Source organism: Coturnix japonica, chromosome 13 (genome assembly GCF_001577835.2).
Source record: "Coturnix japonica isolate 7356 chromosome 13, Coturnix japonica 2.1, whole genome shotgun sequence".
Classification (NCBI taxonomy): domain Eukaryota; kingdom Metazoa; phylum Chordata; class Aves; order Galliformes; family Phasianidae; genus Coturnix; species Coturnix japonica.
This window is the reverse complement of record NC_029528.1, coordinates 1,470,344-1,482,861: the sequence shown is the minus strand read 5'-3', so window position 1 is coordinate 1,482,861 and position 12,518 is coordinate 1,470,344. Positions and strand designations below refer to the sequence as shown.

Below are 12,518 nucleotides of genomic sequence, written 5' to 3'. Positions count from 1 at the left end.
CTCTGCACCCAACTGTATCTACACTCCACATCAGCCATCATGTGCAGAAAGCTGTCTGGAGGAGGGGACCTGAGCCTAGGAGCCAGCAAAATGAGGGCAGAGATGCCCCAAATGGCATCAGCCTTGGGGAGGTTGGGAAGGAAGCACCAGGGAAAACAAGTGTCTGCTGAGCTGCCACGCTGGCAGCAGACAGGCAGTTGATGGATTAGTCATAAACCGGATAGAAGCTCAGATTTCACAGCAAAATCTTATAGGACACATTTCCAAAATGAAAGTGTGCACAGAGAAACTCCACTTGGAGCTGGGAGGTCCCACTCCTGCAAAGCTCCAGCGGAGGTGGCACCCTGTGCTGGGTCAATGCATCACAGCACTGCCATGTCCAGACCTGAAGGTTTGGCTCCATGAGATGGGTTTACATGAGCAGCACTCCACAGACTGCAGCAGACCAAAGACCCTTCCCAGCCCATCTTTTTTTTCCAAGCCACCCAGTATCCTGCAGCACCCTGCAGGACAGGAACTGTGCTCATGCAACATTCCAAATGGCACAACTCGCCCCATGGGAGAAGAGCTGGGTGATGCAACCAGGTACCACTGCATCCCCTTGACCTCACAGAGACCAACCCATCTGATACAGATTCTGCAGCATTATTTTGCATTAATGAAGTGGAAACTGTTTCCTAGTGGTGTGGCCTGTCTGAGATTGTATCTACACCACAGCAGCCACACGCTTGAGCAAATGGAAATGTGAGCTGCATTCTTGCAACACATTGCACACAGAACAAGATGTAAAAACCTCTCTCCTTTTTGTTGGGGTTTTCCCAAGAAGAAGGTAATTTCCACCAAATGATGCCTTTTTTTCCTTACTTCCTGTGGCGCAAAGAAAAAGGGCTTGGACAAGATGGTTGGATTTATCTTCTTTCCACGTTGTTGAAAGTTGTGTGCTGCCCAAGATGAAAGCTTGCTGACTTGCAGGGGAGGCATTTAACCTGGCAAGGTGCAACACAACATGAGCTCTTCTTGGAGCCTTACCCCTGTCCCAGCACCAACCACTGAATTTTCCATCACAGCCTCAAATCCAAAGGTCAAATAATTTTATCCATATACAGAGCACAAAGAGAAGCAAAATCATCCACAGCCTTCCCTCTTCTCCTCTCCATCTGCCTCTTCAGCAGCCATGGGTCACCTTGAAGTCTCTGTGACAATGTTTACGGTGAAGGGAGGCTTTGATACAGCAAATGACTTGTCATCAACAAGCGCTGATGGCACGCCATGGGAATCAATGTGAGCCCAGCAAAACATTTACCTGTGCCGTGCTGCACAGAAACAGTGCTCAGTGCCAAAATATTTGCCAGGATCCTGAATCAGCACACTGGGAAATAAGAGCTGTGGGAGCCAGGCTGGGATCACAGCAAGCTGCAGGAAAGCTCAGGAAGGAACCTGAGGAATCCCACTGTTAATATGGGGTTCTGTGGATTTTAGGGATAAAAAAAAAATTGAGCATGTTCATTCGTATTTTAAAGCCACATCCTCTCTGGCACACCTCAATCCATTGCATCAAGCTGCAGAAATAGACAGAGATAGTCCAGACCCCAACCCAGAGACCTGCAGGGTTTGGCTTTGCACAGCAGCCAAAATAACAGGCACATAAATAGCAGCTATGGACAAACCTAATTGTATTGATCCATTGCCAAAGGAAGGAACACTTATAAATAAAATCTGTATTAATAGATGCTCTCCTTTCTTCTTCCTTGCTGGTAAGAAAGAGCAAAGCCAAGAAGAAGGCCATGGGAATGGAGCATCCCTTGGCATCCCCAACACCTGACCCAGCTCCCTGCAAATCAGCCGGGTGCTGCAGCTGCATGGTGATATCAGGTTGGGTATCAGAGCAATGTCTGCTCCAGAGAGCAGCCAGGTGCTGGCACAGCTGCCCAGGGGTGGGCAGTTACTGTCTTTGGGGTGCTCCAGAACATGGGATGTGGTACTGGGGTATGTGGTCAGTGGGCATGGTGAGCTGGGCGTGGGGATCTGAGAGGTCTTCTCCTACCTGAATGATTCTGCAATGCTGAATTTTCACACAAATTTCTCACAGAAACGCTATAATGAGGAAAGGTTTGAGCCCCGTGATGCTCAGCAGGGCTCAGTGACACAAAGCCAACAGTGACACCCTCACTGCTGTAACATCGTATTTCTTTGCTCCCAAGTCAGCTTTCCTACACCCACAGGTATTCAGTTAATGTGGTTTGCCAATTGTCTTCTTTTCATTACTTGGAAAAAATGATAACATCCATAGTAGAGTGGAGACAAAAATCAAATAGATGCCTAAATTAGTCCAGAGCAGCAGAGAAAACTGCCGTGCGCTGCCTTTCCCCACAAGCAAGCAGAGAAATGCGGACACATTTACTCCTTCCTTTTGATCTAACAATCATCTAAATGGAAAAGTAATAGAGCTGGAGAATAAAAGCAACTAAATCACACTGCACAGCCCAGGCACTGCCTCTTCTGTAGCAGTCAGTGCTCCATGCCCAGCTCTGGGCATCTGCTTCATGCCACACAGAGCACACAGCAGGGAATGTTCCCTGTGCTGAGGCCTGAACTTCAGGCTGTCACTGTGTCACACTGTGAGAAGTGGGTTTGGAAATGGGGCTGTAAGAATCCCTTGCAGCCTCTCCAGAGTTTTCATGTGAGGGACTCAGCTGTAACGCTGTAATGCCACAACCAAACCCAAGGTGCAAATCTCTGCCCATTGGCACCCACTCTGCATCTACCAGAGCACCCAGGGCTTGTCTGCTCATTGGGAACTGATCATCTTTGGCTACAGCATTATTATACCAAGGTCAGCATTGCAGACCGATCCTCAATGACTCAAACCCATTGTAAGGATGAAAGAAAATCATATAAGCCCGACAAGAGTGCTACATTGGCACGTGGTGAACACCAGGATCTTGTTAAATCCATCAGCATGGCTACCACGTTCCCTCAGCTGCACAGAACTGAGTCCAATGGGACAAAGCCACCAGAAGACCAAGACTACATGCAAGAGCAGCAACCACAAGCACACGGCTACTGGACTGAACAGGATCTGAGCACAGAGCCATCTCCCTTGGGCAGCCTGGGGCCTGTGAGGGGCAGTGGCAGCACAGGACTCCCAGGGAGAAAGGTCAGGCTGAAGTCACCATCCATACCAAAATAAAATGGGTGAGGAATTAAGGGAGGCCATAAGCCAGAGCCACACCTGGATGGATGGACACGTGGGAGTAGCAGGGCATGCAGAGAGAGATGTGTGGATGTGGCAGGGTGGTACTTACAGGATGCCCTGGAAGTGGGGAGTCACCATTCCTGGAGTTGCTCCAGGATAAGGAGATGGGACACTGGGAGAATATGGTCAGCGGGCATGGTGGGATGGGGTTGGACTTGGGAATCTAAGATGTCTTTTCCAACCTCAATGGTTCCATGATTCTATCACAGGGTTGGTTGTGCAGTGTGCACATGGGGCCCCGGGGAGTCATTCCCCACTGGTTCATCTCTGCTGTTGTCATAAGCAAACCTTTGGATCCAGTAATGGAGCTCAGAGCAGCCTCTGGGGCTCTGGGCCCAAAACACTGTAACAAACACTTGCCTGGTCCCTGAGCCAACTCCTGCTCACTGATTCACCCCTGGAATTCCCATTGGGCAAAACTAGCACTGTGTGAGTTTTGTTACAGTTCAGAAGAAGCTGACTGAAGCAGTCAAAGGCACTGACTTCAGTGTGAGCCACCAGGATGTTTCCAAAGACAAAATGCAGAGCAGTGATATTCAGTTCCCTACTTTTTCATCATTTTCAGATTCAGAAACATCAAGTACACATGCACATAAATAATTACAACATGTTTTCCATTCTTGACACTTCCCAGCAGAATATTTAGCTAATGATGCAAAGCTGTCATCTTTAAAAATCATTTCCCCTTTGTACTTCTCCTTGGAAGTCTGTTGTTGGATGAAGGGAGAAATAGCACAGGCACCGAGCCATGCCTTTCTGCAGTGAAGATGCTTCAGATTCAAAGGACCTAGTTCAAGGCCAAACCCTTACACATCTTATGGAGAAGCGCCTATTTCAGACCCACATGGGTTTTTTTAGTCCAGACACACTTTGAACCATCACGACCCGTCCACAAAACAACGGGACCCCAGTTCAGCCCTGCCCACCCAGCACGACACACGAGCACACATGCATCCCCACGCACTGCCCTATTTCACATACCCACTGCAAATAAGCAGAAAGTGCCCTTACACGCTGCTGGAGATGGACCGACCGAGTAACGCCTCAGGATGATTTGAAAGAAATTACGTAACACACCCAGCCGTTCCTCCAGCCCTCTCTCGAGCTGCCGCACCATCTCATTGTGTGCTCTCAAGCTGCATGCATGCAGCAGAATATCAAATTTTCACCTCCATAATCACCCGTGACATTCAGCACCGGCTCCCATCCGATTGCGTTTTCCCCGTTTTAATCGGAAAGTAATTAAATAGCAATACCCGTGCTGAGAGGCCGGGGAACCGCTCCCACGGTCGGGATGCTCCGTTCCCGGCTCGCTTCGGCCGGGCCGGGCCGCGCTGCCACCGCGACCCCCGCAGCCCCGCTCTCACATCCCTCGGCGTTCGGGGAGGGCCGTGGGGTGTAGCGGGGCGGGCACTCACCCAGCAGCAGGCAGCCGGAGCCCGCGGAGCCCAGCAGCAGGGCGAGCATCCCTGCGGCGCGGCCGCTCCCGCCGCGCACTGCGGCGCGCACACTGCGCACCCGGCCCGCACCGACACCGCGCGCTGCCCGGCATAGGGCGGTATTTTTAGCATCCCTCCTCCTCCTCCTCTCCCCATCCTGGCCATCCCTCCGGCTCCTTCTTACATCGGGAGAGGCTGCTCGGCAGTGTGCGCAGGTCCCTTCCTCGCTGAGCACCGGGGGAGGGACTAAAAGGAGAAACTTTATTCCTCAACGATGGGTATTTTCGCCTTTGGTCCGTGAAATTGCCTCTGAATAGTGACCAGCGCAGTAGCCGAAAGCCTCGACCAGCAGAAATACCAGCAGCTCCATCAAAACTGCCAGGAGACAGACAGGCATTGCTGTGAGATACATCAAAACCTTAGAAATACAGCAAATGGCTACAAACAAAAGGAGATGGAGCGTGTATGTTGGCAAAAACATGGGGTGCGGTGGGAGGAGCCAACAGATTTATATTCTTAACGATTTCATTTCTCCCTGAACGAAGCTGGTTGTAGAAAATTAATCTGAGCTCCGTGGAACTAAAAGAGCTTTGCAGAACAAAGCTCTACAACGGCTGCGCCAGCAGTGAGCTCAGATGTCACAGCCCCCGGTAAGCACAGCCAGTGGGAAAATGGGTCAGGAGTGGCAAGGAGTGGAACACGCACCGTGTCCTTCTTCTCGAGCAACAAGCGTGACAGATCTGCAGGGCAGGCAGAACAGCAGCAGGCAGCTGTTTAACTCCTTGTGAGCATGGAGCAAGATGAACCCAAACATCCCCTGCACTTGAGGAATTAGCCCTCATTTACCAATGATTAAAGCTGTCCTGTCCAGAGCATGATTTCCTTTGAAGATAAAGGCTTTTGGCTTTCTTAAAGGTGAGAACAGAGCTGATGTAAATGAAGAATTTCCATTTGATGGGCAAAGACACTTTAAATGTGGTTTCCTTCTGATTCACTCAATTTAAAAAAAAAAAAAAAGACTTAAAATTTCCTGCTTACAGAAGACCAACATCTGACTAAAACTGATATCACCTGTTAGTGTCACTACTGCCCACTGCTGAAAGCTGTAAGGAAACTGCTACATCCAACCACTCAGGTAAACTGGGCTTCCAAAATCCTTCATCTCAAAGCAAAAAACAAACAAACAAAAAACAACAAACAAACAAACAAAAACTACAAAAAAACTGAGGAGTGCCGCATTGGAGACTTAAGATAACCATATCTCTATCCTCAGACTTCAGTTCTTATGATAAATGCCTCCAGAGACTACAGAAGTTGTGACTTCAGCTACACTGGGTCCCGGAAAGATCAAGTAAATTAGATCGTCTAGCAGCAAAGAAATTATCTTGCCAAGGCCTATTTTATGGCTGTTTTACTTAAATGCTTTTGTCTAGTCTGTTTCTGAAACATTCATTCTTGATAAGGAAGAACATTTTCTGCCCCACTTTGTACCTTCTTCCATGCTTTTGAAGGCTGTTAGCACGTCTTGTTCTCTGCAAGCAATCTGCCTCCCACAGCAGCTAGGACTCCCACCCCAGAGCACCAATGTTACTTGCTGAGCCTTGCCTCTGGGCTCCTACAAGCCTAGATATGACAACACTGGAGCTGAAAGATAGGAGAAAATAAGCTGTCCTAATCATATAGCATCTCTTGGTCTTTCAGGAGATGGACTTACAAATTAATGCCTCATTAGGAAAGCTGAGGGAGCAGTAGGAACCAGTTAAAGCCCAGCAGCTTCCACTGAACTCCACTGAAACTTATAGCAAAGATTTGCACGTTGAGTTCTGAAGAGGCCTTTCCTCCTCCCAGCCAAGGAGTGAAGGCCATTGACACAACAAAAACCACCTGGGCCTCCTGGTTCTGGGGACCTGCAAGGCACCCGCCTATGTTCTGCAAGGAAGAGCTTCCCTGACCTCATCAACTCCAGCAGCAGCTCCTCCAACCTCTGTGTCAACTAAAAAAAGACTGCTGACTTCCTGTGCTTCACCACAAATTTCCTGTCTTTCTGTGAAGTTCTCATGAGCCTTTTTCTAATTCTTGACTTGGGTTTCAATCCTTTGGTAGCTTTCCATTGTAACTCAAGACAAACGTTGCCCAAATGGCCATCATAAAGTCCAGCTGTGGAGATCATTTTCTGAAGCTGCTCACATTTCTAATTTAAGTGCTGTCACTCACTATTTTCTGTCGCCTAGGATGAGAGCAATGGAGACTTTATTTCATGAAGTGTGAGACACCTGTCACGATGCTGAAATTTTCCACAGTAAGAAACCACCCAGAATCCTACTCAGAATTCATGAGTCAAATAAATGTTTCAAATAGCTACAATTTCACAGAGCTGGCTCTGTGACAAAGGTCATACCTCTGACCATCAGTAGATACAGACCACAACAACGGGCTAACAACTGTATTCCTAATATCCAGACCAAAAAATACCAACAGAAAAGACTGGTCAAGGAATCTGAGCATACATTTCTCTCTAAGCTATGTTAAGTTTTCCAGTTTATCTGTTATCTGAAGTTCCTGCTGCTCTGCTCCTTCACACTCTGGGCCATAGGAAATGCACGCCATACCTCATCTTGAATAATACTAAAGAAATCTAAAATTGCTCCAGCTCATCTCACCATTAGAAGATTCATCTAAAAGAAGAAATATCCATTTCTTTTTTTTTTTTTTCTTTTCAGTTCTCTTCTGAGTTCATTCAATATTCTGCTGTAATCTTGTTGCTCAAAGTAACACTAAATACAAAAAACACTCTTTGAAAGTGTTCAGTTTTACTAATTCTTTTTTAAAAAGCGTGTGCTATATTTCAAGCTACAACTTGCCCAATTTTTATTTCAGGTTTTTCAATCTCTTTTCATCCCCAACCAGCTGGTAAATTGTTACTATGGCAGCACTGAATGCAGTGACTCAGCACTCCCCCACATTTTAGTATCAGCTGTCTGCCTTCCTTGTTTCCTATGATGGTAATCATGCCCTCTTTTCTGTTTCATTGCAGAATTATGAGATCATTCTCCCCTTGTCTAATTCAGCATTTGTTGAGGAAATCAGTGTAAGAATCTGCTAAGCAAATATCATAACTATCCAGGATATTGTTTTAGCTTCCATTTTGCACTGATCAGAAGGATGCTCGAACTGCTTCCATCAACTCTCAGTGCTTTTCTGGACTTATGTTACCCATTGCTAAGTGAGTTATAGTCTGACATCAAACCACAATATGCCAAAACATATCCCAGCTACATTGGGTAAGCAGAAACTCCCCCTCCTTTCATTGCAGTTCATATGTCCTTGCTTCCTGCACCTGGGCAGGAACTGTCTTCCTCTTCCTTCATTTACCTAGATATGAAGTTGCATCGATGCCTGGAGTTTTCACCTGGTCTGGTCTTTTGTCTGGTTTTCACTGGTGAAGTAATCACCCAGTTCACATTATTACAAGCAGAACTACTGATTATAGAAATAGAGAAGATATATATACACACACATATATTTTAATCTGTACCTCCAAGTAAACTGGGAAGATGATGAATCCAAAGCAATCATCCAATTTGGTATGTCCAAAAATGTAAGAAGGTTTTGATGAATCATCATTTTGAAAACAAGTATTTTTGATTACTGTGGAACTAAGAAAGCCCTTGGCTTTCTGTCTTCTGGTTGCCTTATCTCAGAGCTAGAAAGGCATGAGCTATCTCATCTAGGCTTTTCTCTAAGCTGAAGCATTTCCTTTACCTCCTTTTGGCACCTAATGACACACGTGAGTTTAAATTGGCTGGCTCAGGTTGTCACAAAACAAACTCCTCCTTCCAAGGTGCAGCTTGCCATTGCAAGTATAACAAAATTTACCTTCACTGTCATTAAGTGCAGTGGAAAATTACCTTCTTCACAAATATTTGTTACAACTTTTGTGTAAGACTGCCAGCCACAATTCTATAAAGTGAAAATCAGGAGATGGGTTCAGATAATAGAATCAGTAAGGCTGGAAAAGATTAGGCTCATCTGGCCCTACACTGACCCACCCCCTCTGCGCTCACTAACCACATCCCCCAGTGCCACATCTGCCCTCGTGCTCTCAGCCGACGGCAGTAGAGCCGGCGCCTCCAGCACCACGGACAGCGGCCTCCGCACGCCGGCACAACCCGTAATTACCGCCGCTGTTAATTAGAGAAGACCCACTCGGCCCCCATCACCTCACATAGATTTGCGATGGGCTCCCAGCTGTGCTACGTGCTTGTTCCTTCCATGTCTTCTGCTCCAGATTCCTCAGTTGTTTCTTTTTTCTACCTGTTGAAGAGAATTCACTTAAGTCTATGCTGTGTGTACTAACAGTCATCCGTACAGAGGAATGTGGAAGGAATGTGGACTTCTGAGAGTTGGAAAGAAATGAGTGCTTGGAGTAAGGAGATTTTACATTTGCAGGAGCCACAAGACACAGACCAGCATTATTTGGCAGCCCAAATCAGTAATAAGCTGACCTTACAGTAAATCTTAGCAAATCTGTTCTGCATCCCAAGGCCAAGAGAAAAGTGCCTAGTACTTCTAAAAGCTATATAATCATGCTGTATGGTGTCAACTTACCCTCCCTGTGTGACTTTGACTTTAGGATATCTTGGCCAGATGAAGAGAGAAGTAAGCCTTCCCTCAAGTCAACAGAAGCAACTGCTTCCTCTGCATGATACATAAGCATTTAAAGCATCCTGATGTTTTATGTCATTGATTTTTATTGCCATGTTTTTTATTATTAACTTGTTGAGAGCTCTTCTTTAAACTAGTCTTCTAACATCCTGCATCAACCTTATCAGCAAGCACAGTTACTGTAGGAATACAGAAAGAATCACCTGCTACCTGGAAGACAGGGAGCCAGGAGCCAAGTACAATGCAGCTGACAAGGCAGGTGTCTCACTATCAGAGTGCAGCCCCACAGCAACCAAGCACAGCAAGTAGGACAGACCTGGGGATGGCAGCCAAGCATCTGGTCCACCAGCAACCATGTGGTGATAAAGGAAGTCTGAGGTTGAGTCAGGATCAACCCACTGTTTAGGAAGGGCTCGTGGCCTGACAGAGGCATAGCTGCAGCTGATCTGGAAACCAACTCTTCTGCAATACAAGCAGGAGTTGAAAGAGCTCCAGGGCTGAGCTTAAACGGGCTCCTGGACTGTGGGCGGGGTGTGAGCAGAGGCCCAGCTGAAGCTGGTCAGAGCCAACAAAGCTTGTTGTTCCACAGGGCTCCATCTGGTACAAACCTTAAGCAGCAAAGGCTGCCTTTCAACATTTGTCTCTATTTGGTAAAGAGAGCACCTCATGTTGTAACTGTTGATGGCTTTTATCAGTCAAACTTTTACAACAGGGACATTTTGTCAGGCAAGAACACATACAAATTGTAATTCTTGGACTCTGAACCAATTTATCATGTGTGAATTTTTAATACCTCTCATTAATTTCATTGTATTTAACTTATGTATTACTGTTAGCTGGTGTGAATGACTATAGTGACAAAACACCTCCCGGTTGCAAGAATAAAAGCTGGATAAGAAGCTTGTACACAATTATTTGCAGGAAAAGTCAGTGAACTGCTGATGCAAACTAGAAAAAATAGAATATTTCATTTTGAGAATTCAAAACCCGCAGCAGGTATTAGACTAGAACTGACGTAATGCCCTACTTTATGGATCTGGTTTCTGTTCACGTCTATTTATCACCATCATGAACTCTCTGAACTACTTCTGGCAGGGTGATGCAAAGGGGAGAGTGGGTGCCACCCCTGCTCTGCTGCTGCCCCAGTCAGAAGGCTCCAGCTCCAAAATAAAAGCAAAAACATACAAGAGCGGATTGAGAAATCTTTGTTCAGCTCTTCCTACATTACAGTAACAAGTGAGAGAACAAGTAGTTCTATTTTTATTTTTTATTTTTTTCTCAGAACCAATTAAGATATCAAGTTGTTGTACCTCATAACCCTATGCTCTGCCATAATCGCATAAAGCAGATAAGATGTTCAGTGTAACCTCTTCTGGTTTAAGGGACACATTTACAGCTGAGGCCCAAGAGACTCCTGTCAGTGAATGGGATCAAGAGCTGATCTCACTTAATGCTGTGGTCAGTAAGCAATTCAGTTGAAGTAAATTATGTTACACATTTCAGACTGGGAGTAAAGCATCTACTCCCTTGTACAAATAAATATAAGCATACATTGTAATGACCTTTGTGCTTTCATTACATTAGTTTGGGTTTGAATAATGGAGCACAAAGATATCATGATTTGGGTTGTGGCTAATGGGCCACACCTCTTGGATAAAGAAATGACAAAGCCAATATCTTAGCATATGTGAAAATTCCACCTTACAATACATTAGTTCAAAGGATAGCTTAAATTAATTTTTTGAAACAGATTTGGGATGAAGGATTCACAGGAGTATGGCAGTTTCACACCATCTGTTAAACTACCCTGCTTCTCTTTCCCTTCTCCATCAGCCCATGAGCAAATCACAGCAGGGGGAACAGAGAGCTGGAGGCAGGTCACTTAGTGACAGTATTGCATGTGCAGGCAGTGATGCTGTGCTGTGACTATGAAGCCACAGATCATACGTACTGGTGACTCAATGAAGTGTTGATCATATTATTTTAAAGAGGACCAGATTACTTTGATGCTTCTAATACAACACAGAGAAACAAGGCACTTCACTTCCTCTGCCTAGGCAAGCATGGAGATGGCCCCATGGCTGCTTTTTGCCACTGATCAGGGATATGACCTTGTCAACAGCAGCAGCCTGGCAGAGCTTTCTGCTCTGCTTTCTCCTGTAGTAATCCTTTCTGCCCCTCTGTTTCTGAGTGAGCTGCCATCTGCTGTCAGAGCTCAGCAGACACACAGTGCTGGGACGGAGCCAACGCCAGGGAAAGCAGAAGTCAAAGAGCTGCAGAAAAGGCTGCTGAGAGTGCAGTGAAAATGCCGTTTCTATGACGTCGTTACTATCTCACATAGTTATTAATGAATTAATATATTTAGGTTGCACTGAAGCGGAACGTCTTTTAAACAAGAGCCCATAGCATTTTTGTTGCAGACAACAAGCTGTTTACTGGGGCTTTTGTGTTGTTCCTCCACATGCTGTGAGCATGTGCCAGCTGCTTATTTATGCTGGTTTAATGTAAAGATGGACAGGGTCATGTAAGCTTTGTAATGGCAAGGTCAAGGATTCAGGAAACTGTTCTAAACTGAAGACAGGTGAGATAGGAATATTAAGGCTGAGCCAAGATTTGGCAAGGGCTATGAGAGCATTGGTGCAGAGTCTACTTGGGCCACATAGAAAGAAGAGTTCTGTGTCATCGATGTAACAGAAAAAAAAAAAAAAAAAAAAGTAAAAAAGTCTGAGAAATAATAAATCTTTCATTACCACTTGGAATCAAAATCATATCTCACAATGGGTACTATGGTTAGGCTGTGGTTGGACTTGATGATCTTCAAGGTCTTTTCCAACCTGGGTAATTCTAATGGAAAGAAATACACAGTATGCTCTAATAATACAAACACAAGATAAATGAATCCTTGTCACTGGAGTTGTGAGGAACCTCAAAGTCATGCTCTTACCTGCTCCTATTTCTTGGGCTTCAGCTCTTACCTAAATTGTTCCACGGGATGTTGCGTATTCACACCCATCGGCGGTGATTTTCCTAGGAAGGGAATTAGCCACGCAGTATCAGTCTGACTGAGCCGAGTTTGAAAGACATGGATGTAGAACCAAAAAGGGGAAGTTGGTGAGTGAAATAAATGAATACAATGAGCAGGAAAAAGGAAAAAAAAC

The 12,518-nt window shown here is 45.7% G+C and overlaps 1 protein-coding gene across 3 annotated transcripts in view; it reads right to left on the bottom strand.

Annotated features, from left to right (window-relative positions):
- The window catches only part of ACSL6 (acyl-CoA synthetase long chain family member 6), a 35,813-nt gene extending 30,714 nt beyond the window's left edge, over positions 1–5,099 (bottom strand). The window contains exon 1 of one of the 3 annotated variants that reach the window (XM_015875591.2): positions 4,880–5,099. Coding sequence is in view for 1 of the 3 variants with exons in the window: in XM_015875590.2 (XP_015731076.1) it covers positions 4,675–4,723 (49 nt within the window). In the remaining 2 variants the exon portion in view is untranslated. Of the gene's footprint in view, positions 1–4,512; positions 4,610–4,674; positions 4,781–4,879 lie in introns of those variants that run through there. The other 2 variants (XM_015875590.2, XM_032447418.1) reach the window with 2 other exon arrangements.
- Positions 5,100–12,518: the final 7,419 nt, after the last annotated feature.